At 36.8% G+C, this 21,959-nt stretch overlaps 1 protein-coding gene across 1 annotated transcript; it reads left to right on the top strand.

Moving 5' to 3' along the window:
* The first annotated feature begins 14,826 nt into the window (after nt 1-14,826).
* On the top strand, nt 14,827-21,816 carry LOC108736153 (matrix metalloproteinase-2). Its single transcript, XM_018468474.2, has 8 exons — nt 14,827-14,837; nt 15,037-15,183; nt 17,175-17,320; nt 18,897-19,061; nt 19,549-20,090; nt 20,220-20,521; nt 20,599-20,702; nt 21,531-21,816. The coding sequence occupies exons 1-8, from the start codon at nt 14,827-14,829 to the stop codon at nt 21,779-21,781; spliced, it is 1,668 nt and encodes a 555-aa protein (XP_018323976.2). The 3' UTR covers nt 21,782-21,816.
* The last annotated feature ends 143 nt before the right edge of the window (nt 21,817-21,959 follow it).

The following is a 21,959-nucleotide window of genomic DNA, read 5'->3' as shown; positions in this document are numbered from 1 at the left end:
ATTCGGGAATGTTCTCGAACCTTCCAGAAAATTGTAAAACATTCTCCAATCTTATAGATGCAGGGCATTCAGGAGAAATTTGTGACATTCTGTAACGTTCTGACCAGACCATGGAACTCATTTAACACTTTCATTACTGACTCTCTAAATAAAGTCCTTTAACTTCCAAATCTTTGGAATCAACCCCTGCAGCTGAAAACTGAAGCCTTCTTCATAGCGGATGATGGAAAGCCATCATTCCACATAACCCTCACGAGGCTACGAAATTCTGTTGAGAAGCTTCAACAATACGTACGAACAAACTACGTTAACTTTTAAAATTAGCTACCGTTTAGGAACATTCTGGAGCCTTCTAGAAAATTTTAAAACATTCTAGAACCTTGTAAATGTATAGGGAGTTCAGGAAAAATCTGTAACATTCTGTGACGTTCTGACCAGACGCCGGAACTCAATTGTCACCTTCATTACTGACTCTCTCAATGGAGTCCTTTGGAGCAATAGTCCTTTAGCCCCCATATCTATGAAATCAACCCTTACAACTGAAAATCTAAGCCTCCTTCATGAACAAGGGATCTAAGGTTAGCATCCCATATAACCCTTATGAGGCCGCAGGATTCTGTTGGGGAACTTGAACGATATGTACGGACAACCCATAATTTTTATTGTATATAAGCTGGATTACACGGATTCGCTCAGGAAAAATTAGTTATTGTTTGGGAACGTCCTCGAACCTTCGAGAAAATTTCAGAACATTCTCGAACCCTGCAGATGTAAGGCATTTAGGAAAAATCTGTGATATTTTGTGACGTTCTGACCAGACGCCGGAACTCAATTGTCACCTTCATTACTGACTCTCTCAATGGAGTCCTTTGGAGCAATAGTCCTTTAGCCCCCATATCTATGAAATCAACCCTTACAACTGAAAATCTAAGCCTCCTTCATGAACAAGGGATCTAAGGTTAGCATCCCATATAACCCTTATGAGGCCGCAGGATTCTGTTGGGGAACTTGAACGATATGTACGGACAACCCATAATTTTTATTGTATATAAGCTGGATTACACGGATTCGCTCAGGAAAAATTAGTTATTGTTTGGGAACGTCCTCGAACCTTCGAGAAAATTTCAGAACATTCTCGAACCCTGCAGATGTAAGGCATTTAGGAAAAATCTGTGATATTTTGTGACGTTCTGACCAGACGCCGGAACTCAATTGTCACCTTCATTACTGACTCTCTCAATGGAGTCCTTTGGAGCAATAGTCCTTTAGCCCCCATATCTATGAAATCAACCCTTACAACTGAAAATCTAAGCCTCCTTCATGAACAAGGGATCTAAGGTTAGCATCCCATATAACCCTTATGAGGCCGCAGGATTCTGTTGGGGAACTTGAACGATATGTACGGACAACCCATAATTTTTATTGTATATAAGCTGGATTACACGGATTCGCTCAGGAAAAATTAGTTATTGTTTGGGAACGTCCTCGAACCTTCGAGAAAATTTCAGAACATTCTCGAACCCTGCAGATGTAAGGCATTTAGGAAAAATCTGTGATATTTTGTGACGTTCTGACCAGACGCCGGAACTCAATTGTCACCTTCATTACTGACTCTCTCAATGGAGTCCTTTGGAGCAATAGTCCTTTAGCCCCCATATCTATGAAATCAACCCTTACAACTGAAAATCTAAGCCTCCTTCATGAACAAGGGATCTAAGGTTAGCATCCCATATAACCCTTATGAGGCCGCAGGATTCTGTTGGGGAACTTGAACGATATGTACGGACAACCCATAATTTTTATTGTATATAAGCTGGATTACACGGATTCGCTCAGGAAAAATTAGTTATTGTTTGGGAACGTCCTCGAACCTTCGAGAAAATTTCAGAACATTCTCGAACCCTGCAGATGTAAGGCATTTAGGAAAAATCTGTGATATTTTGTGACGTTCTGACCATACGCCGGAACTCAATTAACACCTTCATTACTGATTCTCTGAATGAAGTCCTCTTGAGCGATGGTCCTTTGATTTGGAAATCTTTGGAATCAACCCCTGCAGCTGAGAACTGAACTGCAGCTGAAAAATTCTCGAAAAACTCAAGTAACATCTTTATTACTGAGTCCTTCAGGGCGATAGTCTTTTGATATTGGTAAACCGGCGAGAAGAGGACGCGGAGCTGTAATCGAACAACTTAAATAAAAATCAATCTACAAATTTGTCCTTCGAGATGAGTTATCTGACACTATTGTAGAAACGAACAAAAAGGGTGTCAAGGTGCATCTCGAAAGATGAATTTGCATTTGAGCGATTTCTTCTTTAATTACTAACGCTTTCTGATGCAGTACCTACCCTTGTGTCGTTTGATGTCATTAGTCAAAAATAGATTCTTGTGCAGTTAATCCAGTAATTGCTACACGTTTTAGCGATGTTAAAATCGTTTTCGGCTTGTGCTAACGACGATTCGGTGTAGTGTGGCAGCCGCAAAACCAGATGTAGCGTTCGTTTAATCTGGAATCCATGAATTATCTATCAAAACGTCCCATTCGGGACGTTTTAGGGGCGTAAAGACCAGGCTGTTTATAATTCCGATAGTTCGGAGATTAACTTTACCTCTGGGACAGTTAAAGGCAATCCGAAACTGAGATGCGAGCGCTACGCCTTAAATTATGAACCCGAATTAAAATGGTCACATATACATGTACAGCGAACGGAAACTGATAGGCGCCATTCGAGAAATTATCTATGTAAGTACTTGTGATGGACGAGAGAATTAATTATGAATTAACACAAGATTAAAACGAAAGCTTCCGCGGCCTCCGTTGTCGAATTACATATTTCGGCTTTTTCCTTTCTGTTATGGATACTATTATTTAAATTTAGTGATTTTCGTGTCGTCCCTCGCATATGCAAAGGATAAATCGAAATTTGAGAGGCGGTCCGAAAGGAATTGGTTTTCTGTTGACCCCTTCGACCTTGTAGTTTTGGCAGAAAGCCTCGTTTTGAGCAGACTTTACGAAGCGTACAAGCAGCTTTGTCCCTTAAAATGACCGTGTAATAATAATAACAACAAGGAAAAGGTTCTTTTGCTTTATTTTCCGGTATTAAGATTGCCGGAAACCATAAACTGATCTGTAGTGAAAGAAAAGCTTCAGCATCATGCAATTGTGAGACAAAAATGCAATAGCTGGGTTTTTTATTTACAACATGTCCAATATAATCCATAATCACAAGGTCTTCAGCCCAAACTAGAGCAACCTACATCTCCAAACTACAATACATATTTGCGAACAATAATTTAATCTACGAGGGTGGATTGATAAGTTTCCGGCCTGACCAAGAAAAACAAGGTTTTTAAAAATTTTTTTTTTTTATTTCTCAACATAATCTCCTCCAAGGCTGATACATTTCTCATAGCGGTGTTCCAGTCTATTAATGCCATCTCTATAGACTGATTCGTCAAGCTCCTCAAAATAACCATTTACAGCTTCGATTACTTCTTCATTGTCCGCAAATCTCTTACCGCCAAGCCATTTTTTGAGATTAGGGAACAGAAAATAGTCACTCGGGGCTAGGTCTGGAGAGTAAGGAGGGTGCGGCATCAATTCAAACTTTAGATCGTTGATTTTAGCCGTCGCAACGATTGACGTGTGCGCTGGTGCGTTATCGTGATGAAACAAGATTTTTTTCTTCGCCAGATGAGGTCGTTTAATTTTCACCTCGTGGCTCAAACGTTGCAATAAGTCTGCGTAGTATTGACCAGTGATAGTATTACCCTTTGCAAGGTAATCAATGTATATAATACCTCTTGCATCCCAAAAAACAGTAGCCATAACCTTGTTCGCCGAAAAAATTGTTTTTGCCTTCTTTGGAGTTGGTTCCCCTGGTCCAATCCACTGTTTAGACTGTTCTTTGGTTTCAGGAGTGTAGTGGTGGACCCACGTTTCGTCAACGGTTACGAATCGACGCAAAAATTCGCTTGGATTACGCTTATACAATGACAAATTTGCGGTAGAAATGTTTTTTCGAATCAATTTTTGGTCGACTGTTAGCAAACGCGGCACCCATCTTGCACAGAGCTTTTCCATATGCAAATGTTGGTGCAAAATATGTTGCACACGTTCATATGACATCTTACAGGTCTCAGCTATCTCACGCACTTTCAATCTGCGGTCTCCCAGCACTATTTGATGAATTTTTTCGATCATATCTGGAGTTGTGACCTCAACGGGGCGTCCTGAGCGAGGCCCATCAGAGGTGCTCACACGACCCTTTTTAAACTCGGAAACCCACTGCTTAACGGTTGAATATGACGGGGAGGATGTCCCCAGTGTTGAGTCCATCTCTTTTTTAATTTCCTTCGGCGTTAACCCCTTCAAATAAAAGTATTTGATGACAGCACGATTTTCCTGCTTTTCCATTTTTACGAAAACCACAGAGGCGTCTTGTTCAGCGTGCTGTCAAACCTACACTAGCAAGGAGATCGGGCTGAAACTATAGCTACAAGCTATCCAAGGATGGTACTATAGAATGTCACCTCAAGGTAGGCCTAGTGGCGTCATCTCTTGGTTAGGCCGGAAACTTATCAATCCACCCTCGTATATCTCTCTTAACTCCTCGATGCTGTGTTTCCTGGTGCATAAAAGCCCGGAAGAAAACACAGCATCGATAGACACCGGCCGTGAAAGCCTGAGAACTCTCTTAACTCCTGATTCTGCTTCTAATATGTCTCTAACTAGTCTTTACGACAAATTGATAAATGCTTTTGATGATTCGGGTCTGAAGACCGCCGTCGGTTGAAGTTACTTCTTAAAATTTCACTAGAACGTGTGGAGAACATCTTCAGTGGCCCTTCCATCTCCGATGCTGGATGTTGACCAGTCCATTCTGTTGGCATGTCCAGTCCCACCTTTGAAGAAACTCACCACCAACGACGGCCTTAGATCCGAATCGGGACAATTTTAGCCCTTTATGCCTAAGGAGCTATCCCACCAACCTATCTCGCCTGTTCCTTATTGTCTGCTGTTCTTTTACTCATTGTTGTGACCATTTTCCCTTACCAAATCAACTTTTTATAATTACGTTTATTTTTAACAATGACATGATACAACATATACGTTATCACTGATCAATTTGAAGAAAGTCGTTTCTGTTTCACGTTATACTTACTATTATAAAACATGTTTAAATGGCGGCCATACCTCATATTTACGAAACTGTCCTATATCTATACCGAGCGATATAGCCTAGAGGTTTAGACCACTGCCTAGCATTCGGGAGGAGGCAGGTTCGGTTCCGGTTGCGGGCTGTTCTGATTCTAGCAAATTTTTCTGTGGTTTCCTCGATTCCTAGGCAATAACTACCCGCCCGTTCCGTTCCTACGACTCTTTAAAAGAGGACTGAAAAGGTCTTTCCACCCTATCCTCCAGCGTAGTCTATAAGGGACTTCCCCGTCAATCAGCGTTAGTATTTGCTGAGGGGAGTGAAAGACCCAAAAGTTTTAAGTTAAATGATTAGAGATAACGGACGGTCCTGTCTCGTGCACGTCGTCCTCCTTCTTTCCCTTTTTCGTATTGAAGTATGTCGAAACAATTAGTTGTTGTTTTTGTTTTTGTACATATATCTACATGCAAATTATGAGTGGGTGTATAAGTAATGAGTATACTTGATCATTATTAATGCGCGCGCATGTTTTCGATTGTTATGAAGTCATAAAAGCCGTCGCGTCTTCGCTGAGTTCGCAGTTTTGTAGCAAGTGTCGGCTAGCGTTGACGACATCCATTCCGGTCTTTATTATTTTACGCGGTCGGTCTCTGGGCCCCGTATTGTTCTTTTAGCCGATTTCTTTTTATCGTTGTATTCAACCGTCCCTAGTAAATATCGGCCGACGATCATGGCAGTGACCTCTGAATAGAGGGTAAGTTGTTGTAAAACAATAGCGCCTTATGCACTCATTATTTTTAAATGCTTACCGTTAATAAAAAATAATAATTATCAGACGCGGTTTATTATTGATATTTTCCCAAGTAGACGAGGGTTGAAAACCTTGTAAGCGGTGGTAGTTTTCAAATATTACTAAAACAAATGCAGTTGGAAGAAGGGGAGTCATGACTTCCAGGATTCCCCACGTTTACCAAGAAAATCCATGACGTAAAAATGCAAGGAAATTCTTTGAAATTTTTTATAAGGTAGAATCGATAAGTAGGTACGATAATTTCCTATTGCATGCATGCCTGTAGCTACATGATTAATTAATTGGAATTTCTGTTCAATATTAGATGTCTAATTATTTCGTCATGTGTCTGGATGCTGAATATGCGTGATGTGTTGGTCGAATGATTTTCCTTTAATAGATATACTGTTTTGAAATAGTTTGTTTCCGGTTTTTCATTTTCTGTTTGTCGAACCAAATGAATTTTTAAGGAAATTGTGTAGTCTATGTAGAATATTGGAAGAAATTGAATATTTACTAGTAAAACCCATCTTTGGTACCCTCATAACCTAAGAAAACTTAAGAAAAATATTATTTTGAGCGGACCATTTTCACTTTTCAAATAGTCTTGTAATAAACTTTGACAATTCCTTTATTTTATTTATACACATAAAATTTTTTATATGCTTTTGTACCAGTTTACTTTTATAATTACAGTATTTTTAAAGGTATTGAGAACTGATAATCAAATGAAATCATTGGGTCGTGCAGATTTTAAATTGTTAGAAATCAGAAACAATTTGCGGATGCAATAGTTTATAATTTAACATTTAACCATTCGCATTATTTATAGTGTGCACATATTAATAGCAATAAGTAATTGTATGAGAGAAATTAATATCGGTTTTGTAAATGTAAGTGATACTTTGGGAAACGTATCTTACCGTGACGTCAATGACTGAATTAAAGATAGAATGTTATTGCAGCATTGCATTCTTAATAAGTAATCGAATGGAAACTGCAACTAGAAACGAACAAGGAATTAACACAAATCATATAGCTACTTAATCACTAAGTTATCCCTAGGCAAATTTCACTTTTCGGTTAAAAATTGTAAAAAAAATAGAATTTTGTAATAAGCATTCTCCGATACAATAATAGTAACGGTTTAAGAATATTTAATTAAAAGTAAATCAATTTTATCCTGTTGGTGGTAGAAGTAAACAATTGGAAATTAGTCAATGGGTCTAAATCTCTATTTGGATATATAGTTGGTTGTATGCAAATAAATAAAAGTAAAACTAAAATACTGGTATGCAAGGGAAGAAAAAGTAGGGAAAGAGCGAATATAAAGATAGGAGACGAAAAATTAGAAGAAGTGGTTGATTTTAGATACCTAGGAAGTCAGATAAGTCAGGATAGAAGGAGTAGTAGGGATATAAAGCAGAGGATAGCGCAGGGTCGTGTCGCCTTTAATAAAACAAAGTCACTTCTATGCTCGCGAACGATTAATTTAGAAATTCGAAAAAGGTTGTAAAGGTGTATGTTTGGAGCACGGCGTTGTACGGGTGCGAAACATGGACAGTGGGCGCGGCGGAAAAGAAAAGGTTAGAAGCCTTCGAAATGTGGTGTTATAGGCGGATGATGAGGATATCGTGGGTAGAAAAGGTTAGAAATGAAGAGGTATTGGAAAGAATAGGAGAACAGAGGACTCTATGGAATACAATAAAAAATAGGCGAGATAGGTTGGTAGGACACCTTCTTAGGCATGAAGGTCTAGTGAGAGACATATTAGAGGCAGAAACAGGAGTTAGGAGGGGTAGAGGTAGACCTAGATTAGATTACTGTTCGCAAATAGTTAAGGATGTGGGCTGTTCTAGTTTTAGGGAAATGCGAAGTTTAGCTCAGGATAGGAATGGGTGGAGGTACGTGTCCAACCAGTCTTAGGACTGATGACCTTATGATGATGATAATGCATATATCATGAAAATATAAATTTTATGTCTCATTTCTCTAAATTATTCAACTTTACTTGCTTTTAATGATCCCAACCGCTGTCCTGCTATCTAAATTAACATCATCATTATCTAATTTAATCAATCCAACTAGTAGGTATAATTTTGCCCTTCTTTTCACGTCTGTTTTGAACAAATCGAAAAAAAAAAGGATTTCAATCTAGGTGTACCTATACCACACGTAGTTTAGACGGGACGAACTAGTATATAGGTACTTAACAAATTAAAAACGAAATTGTATTATATTTCTAAGAACCCTCTTGCTTTTATATTTTACGTATCACTTTGTATAGAATTAATAAAGTGGAAAATTAACCGCAAACCTTACAAGTGATCGAAATCCATATTTAGGTTCTTCCTTTGATATACAACGACACAAACCACCGTTATCAGGCTTCTTGCGTAGGTTGGTTTTCATGATAAAAACTCGCGCAAACGATTCATTCATTAACTTTGCCCCTCTGTAAATAAATACCGTCGAAAAATCGTTTTTAATTGTCACCGTTTTCAAACTGTTGTGTTGACAATATTTTCATTATTGTGGGGGCTGGCATTTTATCGGGTTATGAATTATTAATTAAGAAATGCTTTGTTTATCGATTAACCAATATAAAAACATTAAGGTAGTGCATAAAGAAATTTTAATTGTAAGTGTTCATTCTCGCTTTTGTCGGCTCGGTAATAACGAATTCGCATATTATGTTCAAACAGACGGAGGAGGTGTAGACACATACTACTACTACTACTGGTGCTACAGTAAGCCATCAGAGATTGGAATTTTTGAACGTATTTCAAGAAAACCACCCTGCTTTTTGTTAAAAAGTATTTTCTCTCCCTACATACCGTCCTTGAGAGGCTTAACCTTTTCGGGATGAACGCGCACTTAAGAACTTTCCGAATTGATTTCTTTTCTTTTGACGTTCGTCATAAAGTTCCCGGAACTATCGGAGCATCGCCCCCACGCCAAAGTGGCCCCAGATTCATCCCTGCGAATCGCTACTTTACCTCGGAACTCGGAACTGAAACTCTCTGTTAAACTGACTTCTTCTTAAAGTTAATAACGAATCCACAATGAACGTGACACTCCACGATCCGCTCGTTCAAAGATCAACCCTTCACTTATCTATTTATTTACTGTTGTATACATATTTTTTTGAAGAATTTAATGTTTAATTAACTGTAAATACATGCATAGATAACATTTGATAGTCAAATATTACAATGCACGAAAAAAAAAAAAAAAACGTTTTTTTTTTATCTTCCACGAATTTCGAAGACGTAACAATGGGGTCATGGCTGCGTTTCTTTTAATTGTTTCACAAGTTAAACGGGGATATGATTTTGGAAATATAACATTTGGAAAAAGGTTTTCTTGATTAGGTCTTTTAAATGATACCTCATATGATATACGAAGTTCTAAACATTTCCTAAATTCCAAATTATCAAATTTGTATGACAGTCATATTTCTTGTTTCTAAAGTACAGTAAATTTGTCGCTAATTTGTTACCAAATCCAAAAATTTGTCGCTTCTGAAATTGACGAAATACTTGCCTGATACCAAGTTTAAAATGGACGTGGTGTCGCCAGTGTATTCCCCAACTGCAGAACGAAAAATACTGTAAGATCTATAATTTGTCGCTGAAGGAGGGTACTGTTATCCATTTTGTCGTCGGCTGATCCTTAGCTATCCAGCGAAAACGATTGGAGAGCTTCCAAGGTGGTCCTATACATAGCGTATCTCAGAATAGAAATGGAATAGAAAAATACTGTAAAGGCTGTAATTTGTCGCTGAAAGATGGTACTATTATCCAGTTTGTCGCCGGTCAATCCTTCAGTTGTCCAGCGAAAACGATTGCAGATCTGCCGAGGTGGCTCCATACATAGCGTACCTCAGAATAGAAGTGGGGTAGAAAAATGCTGCAAAGACTATAATTTGTCGCGGGAACATGGTACTATTATCCATTTTGTCGCCGGTCTAACCTTCAGTTGTCCAGCGAAAACGATTGCAGAGCTGCCAAGGTGGCTCCATACATACACACGTATTTCAGAATAGAAATGGAGTAGAAAAGTACTGTAAGGGCTATAATTTGTCGCTGAATTATGGTACTGTTATCCATTTTGTCGCCGGCTGTCCAGCGAAAACGATTGGAAAGCTGCCAATGTGGCTCTATAGGTACATAGCGTATCTCAGAATAGCAATGACGTAGTGAAATACTGCAAGGTATATAATTTGTCGCTGAAGGATGGTACTATTATCCATTTTGTTGCCAATCGATCCTTCAGCTGAACGTTTGGAAAGTTATCAAGATAGCTCTATATATAGTGTCTCTCACAATAGAAATGGATAGAAAAATACTGTAAGATATGTAATTTGTCGCTGAAAGATGGTACTGTTATCCATTAAAAATAGTTTAAGGACTATAATTTGGATTAATTGAGTATTAATATGTAATTATATATAATAAGGTACGCTAAAAATTGAGTGGTGAGTCCTTAGTCAATTTAACTTTTTGTTAGTTCTCATAATTAGGACATCTCGTCTACTTGAACATTCGACTGTTTACCCTTTGTTGCCCTGATGCATGTAGCTGCGTTTTTGACGAAGGAGGAATTAATAGATATGACATTTCTACTTCATTTCGGATATATGTTCGGTCAGTTGAAACGGTCTGTTACATTCAGATATAGTATAGGGGCCTAGACATCATGATGCACATAAATGACGGAATAAAGCAATGGTTAACAGAAGTCCGGGGGTATAATTGTGATCCATTGTCTACCCAATTATGCTCATATCACTTAATAGGATTCATTATAACCTCGTATCGCTTGTAGTTGTAATGGTTTGTCGGGTTGAATCGTTCACAAAGCTCTGCTATTATATTACAGCGCTGTATTTAGGCAATGGCTGGTCGTAGTTACGTTAGATACTAGTTGATTATTTATGTTATCTTCTTCAACATTTTAAATAAATGTCGCCGGAAGGCATTTTACTATCTGTCTGTTTGTCTCGAAAACCACTAAAAGGATCTTGAAGCGGTTTTCTTCTCTATCTAGAATGTTACTTCCGGATAGCTGTAAGCTATGTTTCAATAATGATGTCATCATCAACGATAAAAAGACACAATGACTCGAGGATCACTTTACAAATTGTACCAGGGCTTTCACAATTGGGCTGAATTTGAGGTAACAAAATTAAGGTTTCTACTCAAAAAGACGGTACAATTTTAGTACTAGTAAAATGTTCGATTCGTAAAACTTTTGTTAGTCAAATCCTTGTATACTTTTTTTTATATTATGTACTCCGTTATGTATAAACTAGTAGGTAGAATTAAGGTAATAAAGTTCGTTTACTTTCTGTAGCGATGTGACCTTCAGTTTGACCGGCGCAAAGTAGAAAAGAACAGCACTAGGCCAGAAAAGGAAGGAGACAACTCTCGGTCGAACTCTTAACCCGGTGAGGAGCGTATAATCCGTACAGTACTGGACGGAAAAATTGACCATTTAATCCACTGCAATTGCATTGCTCAAATGTGTTGTTATTGGTACCATTTACTACTCAAAATATCAACGAGATGTTTATTTATATTTGAAGACATATTAAAGGCTTTAACGCTTGTTTTCGACTCGCACTACTATTCATGATTGAACAAAACTTTTGGCAGGTACTGTATGAAAAAGTATGTTTAATGAACAAGAGTCGAGAGTATAATGAGCTTTTTTATCCGTACCTATGATTTTGCCAGCGCGCATCCAATATATTGGAAGGAGCACATCGCTAGAGAAAGTAAATGAAGTATAATTTTCTATTTTGAAGAAGTTAGCAAAAACCGAATGTTACTCTTTATAGCTTAGCGTCCTAAGTACGCCCCTGATTTGTATGTCTTAAAAGTGCCAATTTAGGAGCTTTTAAGTCGGTGTTGTCATGTCGTCCACCTCCACTGGACGCCATTGTATCTGCTCGGGCGAAATCCTAATTTATTTACGATTCCGAACTATATTATCGGTTAATTTTCGACGATACAATTTATAGTTCATGCAAAACATGTCGATCGTATCAAATCTTGAATCGCAGGGGACTTGGCAATAATTATTATCGGTCCCGGCGATATACCCTCTGTCTATGCATATACATACGTACGTATTATGTAACAGCAGAAACCCTACCATCGAGGTCTCTTACATCAGCTATCAGAATCGAATCCGCAAACCTCTAATAACCCTTAATGACGAAGTAATTGTTTTTGTGGGAAAACGCTGTCCATATGTAGTCGGTACATTGCTAACGAAGCAAATTTGGTGCTTCATTAAAGATTTTAGAGTTAGTTTGCTGCTGTTGTAAACAGTACATACGTACTTTTAAAAAAATCACCAGCGTTAGTGGTGGGGCCCAGGGCCCATTTTGTCATCAATATCGATGCGTTAAAAGAAAACCAATTCAGGTTTTTATAAATAAAATCGAGTGGTGCGTTTTTTTTGTCCAGTGAATTTAATCATTAGATCAGGCTCTGACCAGCTTTTCGAAGGGTTTAACAAAAAAAATTAATGAAATTAGTTTACCGATAGATGTCGACTCTTGCTTATTACTGACCCTAACTGACCAGGGAATGCCCCAGGTCCCACGTCGTACTGATTGAAAACGATAGTCCGTTTTTGACGGAAGCAACGAAAATCAGGTAATAAAGCAGAAGATTGAAGAGGAAAAGGGATGAAAATATGTCCACCCCGGTGACTCACTCAACCCGGGTGTGATGTGAATATATTATCGTCACAACCTCCTTGAGTGAGCGACCAGGTGGGCACCATCAACGTTTCCACGACGAAAGAAAATTGAAAGAAATAAAAAAAAACAGTAGGGGTGGTATAGGTACATAAGGTCCTTTTGTAAGTGATAAGGATTTGGGTTGCAATTTACCTACCTACTTATAAACGTACTCAAGTTCTAGAAAATACTACAAATGCCGCAGTAAACGCCATCTGTAGCACGATGCTACATTTTAGGATTACGTATGCTCCAACAAGGTCCACTTGTGTGGATATCTACTTGCTGAANCGTTTATTATGACTGATTCTCAAGAAATCATACCCGGTTATAGTGACCCAAATGATTAATAATAACCTTTTCGCTCATTTTTCTGACTTCTTGTGTATATTGGTATTACAATTCATCGTTCTTTTTCTTTTTCTGTTAATAAATATATAGAATTTGTAGATTTTCTCTCTATTAAACTAAATAACTAACCAAAATAGAAAGTTGTTCATTTTCTAAGACTATGCAATGGATGATGCCCGCTTAGTATGACGTGTTTGTCATTTCCTTCGATGTCATTATAGGCGGATTCTGGTGTAATAGGCAGACATTTGCTTTATTATTTTCTTGGCAAGGTGTTTAAAATCAAATAGATTTTTTAAGGTCTACGTTCCTGTACACTAAAAAAGATACGACACGTGTTTAATGTAAAAAAATTATGCTACATTTTTTTTTATTTACGTGAAACCATAACTAACGTTTCGCACTCAATTATTAGTCTTCCTTGGGGCTACAATATGTTCGAGTTGTCTTTTCTTGTTGTAACCTTATGATACCTTAAGCATCCTTCGGTTAAAGGTTAGGCTTATAAGGTTATGGTAGGAAAAGACAACACGGTCGACATAGTGTTGTCACGGTCATGCTCTTTTTTGTTTAAAAGAATGAGGTCCTTAAAAGAACTCCTTGATGTGCACATTTACACAATTACATTTTTTGTAAGTTCGATCAGAACCAACATTGGTTTAATGATCAGGAATGTTATTTAATTTCAACTTCTTAAATTCTAAAAAAATAATTCGAAGTGGTCTGTATTCTGTCGAAACTGCCAGACGCGGATCGCGGTTTCGATCTTTTTGAATCTCATCAGCGCGTCGCAGGCAGCTCCGACAGAACACAGACCAACTTTTACCTGCTGTCTTAACAGTGCGTTTTAGAAAATACTACAAATGGCGTGGTGAGCGCCATCTGTAGTACGATGCTACATTTTAGGATTACGTATGCTCCAGTTGATCTGTGTTCTGTCGGAGCTGCCGCGCTGATGAGATCCAAAAAGATCGAAATCGCGATCCGCGTCCAGCAGTTTCGACAGAATACAGACCACTTCGAATTATTTTGTACTCAAGTTCGTTCGTAAAGAAAGTACTTACATCAAATTGTCGGTTATTGTACCGTCGTGTGGCACTCGGCAATTTGTTGGAAGTCGATGACCTCTTGTCGTTTTCATGTTATAATTTATAATTAGGTCTAATCATAAGTCGTAAGAAGACATAATGTCACAATATAATGTGAACAATACGAGTGACTGTCTTTGAATATAGACTCATCAAAGAAAACTACTGTAAATGAACTTTTAAAAGTTGTGCCACTCCAGCGAGAGCCTGTAGTAATGAACTAGATTTTTATGGGATTACTACCGTATAAAAATAAATTTTAACGAGAATTGTTCCATAAGGTATAAATGTAAATATTGTAAGCGATTACAACAGCCAGTTGAATACATTTTCGTAAATGTATGCCACGTAGGTACGATACGATTCCGAAGTTTACGATACCAACTTAACTTATTCGATTCGTCGTCAAATTAATCGTTACGAGAAGCAAATTTAATTCATCAAGATCGTTAATTTCAATCTATTTCATCATCATTAATCCCCCAGAGCATCTGGCTATTAACCGGTCGATTAATTCAGTACGGGATTTTGCAAATCACATGCAAGTAAGTATATATCGGTAATTAACGTTGCACGAACAACAAAATTATTTACATCAATTAATTGCAATAGGTACTATATACATAGGTTTTCTTCTTGGGGTAACGATGAATTTTAAAGCAAGAATAATTCGCGTACGATGACGTTAAGGCAGGTAAAATTTAATTAAAAGTGATTTATAATAAATAATTAGTACCAGTAGAAAACACCTGATACAACACCTTTCTTTTCTTCTCTTATTTTAATTAAAATAAATTGGTCGATTATCGACCACATGCGATATTAATAATAATAATTATTATGTAGTTGTAACGACTGGAATAACTGAACCTTTTTTCTTTCGTTTCAGTCTAAGGACAACGAATCTTTTTCAACTGAATCCTTACGAAGTGAGGTACGTGTTGTCAAAGGCCTTAAATGTGTGGGCTCGACATTCAAAACTCACTTTCACAGAAGTCGATAGTGACAGGGCCGATATACTCGTGTATTTTCACAGGTAAGCACAGAAAAAAGTGTTTTCTGATTCAATTTTTTTATGTTTCTATTTCTTATACAAATGTTTGATAATAAACTATAAGTACCTAGTTTAGATTTTTTAGAAACAATTATTCAAGATTACGTCATTTGTTTGAACAGATCCAACCAGTAACTGATTAGCAATATACATTTAATTTTTACTGTGTGATTATTCACATTCGTAACAATTATATTTGTGTCCCATTCAACTTTACAAATTATACGTAGGTGCTACAGTATCAGTCAGCTTCCTGCTTTAGTGATAACAGTTTAAAAATCATTACAGAAATTAGATTGTTTTTTGCGTATTAAGTAAAAAAGTGTATTACGTGGACTACAATCGTCAATGCGAAATAATTTTTGCAGTTTTACTATTTTTTTATTGCTTTCTTTACAAAAGAAACTTAATTGAACATTGTTTATAACAAAATTTGTTCAGTAAGTCTCTCCCGTTGAGAACCAACATTACTTGTTATAATAATTACAAACTTTTTATGTAATGTTTAGATCTGATCAGCACGCCATAGGCGATTTCGATAAATTACTTTTTACTGTTTTTGTGCATAAGGGAAACTTTTATAAGGCACCCAGCCGTCCGACGACTGGGTGGCGTTGGATTTCCCCTTGGGAGAACCAACCAACTAAATTCTCTACCTAAAACCGTTCTGATTAGGTCCGCTTCAAGTTACTGACCTTCTAACATCGAAATAGAAGCAGTTATCACCACCTGGTGAGCATTTCCTATCACTACGAGCGTCTGTAAACTTCACCGTCGATCATGTTCAGATAAGGCCTCTAATTTCTGAAATACTTCAGTAGCAGCAAATACCCGTCAGATGGCGATATGCTGCTTCTATTTGGATATTACATAAACTCATTCTTCTGGTATAATACCTTTTGTTTAAATAGATATTTATATTAATTCATTGTTTTAACCATCTAATGTCGAAATTGTCCCAGAGCATGTGAATTCTACGAACATTATATTTATACTTCTCTGCAACCTAAGTATCAACTTTCAAGTATCAAGTTTATGTAACATCGAAATAGAAGCAATAATCACCACCTAGTGCATTTGCTGCATTTAAAGGGCCTATCACGACGAGCGTCTGTAAACTTCACCGTCGATCATGTTCAGATAAGGCCTCTAATTTCTGAAATACTTCAGTAGCAACAAATACCCGTCAGATGGCGATACGCTGCTTCTATTTGGATATTACATAAACTCATTCTACTGGTATAATACCTTTTGTTTATATAGAAGATTATATTAATTCATTCTTTTAACCATCTAATACGAGCATTATAATTCACTATAAACGTTTAACAACTACAACTTCTTGTTTTTAGAGTTTCTTTCGGTGTTGCTTTAAATTATTCAACGCTTGAAAGCAAGCAGATCCATCCCGTTGATAGATATAGACAACTCCCTCGTGCACCTCGAAATGTCACTCTACATGTTCAATTTACACTGTCTCTTGATTTTTTCCCTTTCTTATTTCATTTATCTTTTGCTATTCCCTCAATTTGGCCAATGTTCACTTCAGCAAAGACGACTGCAGGCAACATCTGTACCGACTCCGTTCCATCTGCTTTACTTCCATCGCGTCTTGTATAGAGTTGATTAGGCAGCAAAAGATACGAAGCATGTGCAGATAGGGAGATAGGGTAGTACTCCTGAATAGACACACACACGAATCAGCCTTCCGTTTATTTTGGCTGATTTTGCTTGTTTTTCTTTTAGTTCCCGTACCGGAACTCCGTAGCATTTCACTAAAATATAATAAATATTTTAACATTTCATGCCCGCTCTCTTGCTTGTGTCAATAATTACTAAAGAAAAAGTAAGGGAAATCGACCTTTACAATAAAATGCAGCTTTGGGATGAGACGTAACGTAATTTATCGAAAATTCCACGATGCTGCAGCTGATTAATTAATAAATGATCTTACATTACTTGGTAATTTGCAGAGGAAAACATGGCGACAATTTTGCCTTTGACGGAAAAGGACAAATTTTGGCGCATGCTTTTTTTCCTGGGACCGGTCGTGGTGGGGATGTTCATTTTGATGAAGACGAAATTTGGTTAACGAGGGAAGATGATAATAATGAAGAAGGTAAAAAATACTTATAAAAATTTTAATGTGTTCTAAAAGGATCGAAGCAGTTCCGTGTGCTTTCAAAATCGTCATTAATAGAATCCTTGATATTTTATTCCTTACAATAAAATAATATAAAATCCAGGATTCTATAATGACGTTTTTAAAACCATCCCATATACATAATATACATAGTACAGATGATATATAGTCTCATAAATGAGTTTCCGTTGTCTAACATTGTATTGACACTGGTGTCTCACAAGGTAGAATATTGGGACCTTTCTTTTTCATAATTTATATTAACGCAGTCGTAATTGATACTCAGTGCTTAAGTCAAACTCATTTAAAAAACTTCGGACATAAGAAGTTACCCTTATTTTCACGATAAAGTTACACATTTAAAATATTTATATCCTTGTGTTATTTTTAAACAACATTGCCGGCTAGACATGCGGAAAATTAAGTTTACAAAAACGAGGTAATTCACATTTTTTAATTACATACATTATACATATGTGTTGTGTATATTAAATACCTTTGTGTACATAAGAGATAAAATTAGATCCTCTCGCGACTTGGTTTATATATAAAATTAGCCGAACATTAAAATACATCAACTTTGTCGCTTCTCTTTGTTTAACAAGTTGTTGGGCACATTTGTAGTACCTATTTACGATGACGTGAAGACAGAAATAATCGAACTCAGTTTCTTTGCAAATATTGACATAATGTTCAATGATAAAATTTATTTTTGTTGAAGACCAGCTAAGACTTATTACACGTATATAACGCGTTTGATGACTTGATGAGTGAATTAATTCGAACGTTAAAAATTTGCGACAAGGATTAGTTTATGTGTCCCAAAATGAAGAATTGTTTAGGAAGTATATTACTAGCTTACCACTGCATTTTAGGTAAGAAAGAAATAGGACTTTCGTGGGTGTATTTTCGATTAAACTTTTTTTATAACGAAAGCCCAGAAAGAATGTTTCCATAAATTATTTATTTAGTCTCGCAACTGCTTAATAAGTGTGGCCTAAACATTCGTCGAGATTGAATAAATAATTTGTTGAAACATTCGACAAGGATTTTATTTAAGAATGTAATAATTTTCGTCTCCAGAAATACTTTCTAATTTTCTTTAAGGGTTCATTCTGACAAAGGTCACATCGTTTATCTTAAAAATATGAAGAAATATTTGGCTCCCTTTGCTGTCTGTCAAGTGATTTTTTGCCTTCACAAATATGTGTTTTAAAGTATCACTCACCCCTAAAAAAGGAGGATGTAAAATAACCATACACTACCAAAATTTACTTTAACTTTACTCTTAAAAAGGAAAAAGGTTTTAGAAATGCCATTATTTGGTAATTTGTTCGTACTCGTAATATTGAACGAACATCTGCCCTTATATTTAATATTTTATATACAATATTATGTACACTGTTTACTTGCTGCATTAAATATTAAATGTTTGAAAAGGGCGGAAGACGCAAGGGCGGAAATCCATTACTACTCATCGGAGTGGTTTTTGGAAAAATCACGTCGCATTTTTGTATTTATTAATTTGTTTTTTTTTTTTTTTTCGTTTTAGGAACAAGTTTGTTTCACGTAGCTGCCCATGAATTCGGCCATTCGTTGGGTTTGTCCCATTCGTCTGTTGAGGGAGCCCTTATGTATCCTTGGTATCAAGGGATGCAAAACGGTTTCGACTACGAATTACCTGAAGACGATCGACTTGGAATCCAATCACTCTATGGTAGGTTTTCTAATTTTTTTTAACTCTTGTGTCATGATCTAATTTTAATACAGAACAATAAGTATCAGTAAAAAAATACATACTGTGCATATGTCTATATGAGTGAAACATAACGGACAACCCTCTCTTTGCTCTCGCCCTAAATTTTTATAAATAAATAAAGCAATTTACTAACGAATGGAACAATTTCATATCAAATAATAACTTTTGGACATAGCCACGACAGTTGGTGTTGTTAAAAGTTTGTCAATTACTTATACTCCCTTCTACTGTTTATTAATTAACTTTTTTCGGTCTCTTAATTGAAATTAACTCCACAAATTCGGCGAAACTTCAAATTAATTTCGCAAAGAAACGCCAAAATTCTTATCCCTTGCGACAAAAAAATATATAATTAAGTACCTATTGTACACTCCAATTCAAATAAAATTGGATTTATGAACTTGCAAATTATTCGCCCCTGAAAATGCTTATTGATTTGTTGCAGGGGTTCACGAAGATCGTTTATATGAGCACAAACCAAGATGGCAACCACCGCCCCCAACTACAACAACTACCACCACCACCACCACCACAACAACAACGGCTCGCCCCACACAACCACTAAATCCTTACCCAAGCTACCCCAATTATCCTTACACTCCCAATACCTACCCGCAGAAGCCCAGATACCCAGAAAAGCCTCGATACCCCAATAAAAATCACTACCCCCGAAAACCGATGCATCCTGACAGGAAGCATTACAATCCCAAGTTTCACAATAAACCTTACGGGCCCGACAGGGGTCATCATCATCCTCTAGACAATCCCAGAAAAGACAGGGAGCCACCGCCACCGCCCAGAAATAATCCCAAGGAAGATTACCCTAATAGATACCCTTCGGAAAATCCCAGTGATAAAACGCCACCATATGGAGATGAAAATCCAAAGAACAACCACCCGAAAGAACAAGCTCCCCCTAACACCTGCGACACCTCATATGACGCGATTTCTGTAATAAGGAGGGAAGTTTTTATTTTCAAGGATAAGGTAAGGGAATCTTCCATTTTTTTTCGTACTTATTTTAATTGCGTATTTGCGAGAATATTATTATGTATTCTAACGTTTTTACAATGAAATAAAATTGTGACTGATAATTTGTGTTGTCGTTGTTTACAGTGGTTTTGGAGAATAAGCGATTCCGGTTTGTTGCCCGGATATCCTGCCGAGATTAGCAGGCTGTGGAGGGGCCTCCCGAAGAACTTCACCCACTTGGATGCCGTCTACGAGAGGCCCGATAATAAAATCTCCTTTTTCATCGGTAAACAATTTTATTTATATTCGGGCAATAATTTGGAACGGGGATACCCTAAGCCACTGACTGCCCTCGGGCTTCCAGAATCGATATCGAAAATCGATGGAGCCATGGTGTGGGGACACAATGGAAAAACTTACTTTTACAGCGGCAACATGTACTGGAGGTAATTTTACAGTACAAGATACAGTTGTATCGAAAATAAAAATGGAATTAAATGTTTGATATTGTTGTTTTTTGCAGGTTTGACGAAGACCTGATGACAGTCGAGTTGGATTACCCAAGGGACATGTCAATGTGGAGAGGTGTCGGGACTGACATTGATGCTGTGTTTCAGTGGAAGGATGGTAAATAAATAAAATATGACATTCAACCCTTAAGGATTACAATGTTTCATTGTTTTTTCCTCAACGTGTAATATGGACGCTAAGGGAGTTGTTTTGAATTAAACAACAATTCAACTCAAAAATTGTGTTTAACCATTTAGTTCAGCAACTTTTTATAATCTTTCATTCCTTCAGTTTTTCTAATGTGGGCCCTTAGTCCTTATACTAAAGACAGTGCAACACTACTAATTTTTCAACTGATTTAATTTTTTAATGTTTTGAATCAAACAACAATCTGGCTCAAAAATAGAATTTAACAGTTTAGTTCAATAACTTATTGTGGTATTTTATCTCTTCAACTATTTTAATATGAACGCTTTCACCCTTGTAACAAAGGGGCTTCAACATTATTAGTTTCTCGATTTATATTTTCTTTTACACACGCTAGGGGGTTTGTCTTGAATTAAATAGGAGTCTAACTTTAAAGTAGTATATAACCATTTATTTTAACAACTCTTTGCAATGTTCCAATTTGTGTAATGTGGGCGCTTTAACCCCTATGATAACGACATTACAATGATATTACTTTTTCAACTGATTTATTTTTTATTGAAACAGTAAGGGGGTTGTTTTCTTTTAAAAAACTATCTGACTCAAAAATAGTATTTAACACTTCAGTCAGCAACTGTTGGTGGTACTGTATTTTTTCAAACCTTAGAGTAAAGCCTATAGGATTTTTTTCTTTTCCAATTTATTTCATTTCTTTTAAAATTACTTAAGAATAGATACGTTTATTGAATTATACAGTAATAATTCCGTTTTGTTTGGTTCATTGTTTGTTTCTTTCAGGAAAGACGTATTTCTTCAAAGGAAAGGGTTTCTGGAAATTTAACGACCTTCGAATGAGAGTGGAAAATGAAGAACAAACCCTGTCGGCGCCGTTTTGGATGGGATGTTCTCGTAATCTGGAGGGTCCCATGGCGGGAAGCAAAGAACCCTACACTCGCATTGATACAGGAAGTGGTAGTAGCAGGTCTACCGTCAACACCGTCTTTGTAACGATAGGCATCATTCTCAAAATTTACATGTGTAATTATTAATAGTTAATTTTCATCCTATTATTTTAAAAATAGCACTTTTCNCTACACAATTTTTTACAAAAATTTTCTTAATAACTAGAAACCACTACCAACATTCCAGTTTCTCATTTCTCTCTATTTTGCATTCTCCCAAACATTTGTATCTAAACTTCTTATAATATTTATACGACCTATCTTC

The sequence above is a fragment of the Agrilus planipennis genome, unplaced genomic scaffold (assembly GCF_000699045.2).
Source record: "Agrilus planipennis isolate EAB-ADULT unplaced genomic scaffold, Apla_2.0 scaffold8, whole genome shotgun sequence".
Lineage (NCBI taxonomy): Eukaryota > Metazoa > Arthropoda > Insecta > Coleoptera > Buprestidae > Agrilus > Agrilus planipennis.
The sequence above is the reverse complement of the archived record's forward strand: the minus strand, read 5'-3'. Positions and strand labels throughout refer to the sequence as shown.

Coding starts and splice junctions, on each gene's coding strand:
- LOC108736153 (XM_018468474.2), top strand. Junction 15,184..17,174: donor ATACTCGTGTATTTTCACAG/GTAAGCACAGAA, acceptor GGTAATTTGCAG/AGGAAAACATGGCGACAATT. Junction 20,091..20,219: donor TTTTTATTTTCAAGGATAAG/GTAAGGGAATCT, acceptor CGTTGTTTACAG/TGGTTTTGGAGAATAAGCGA.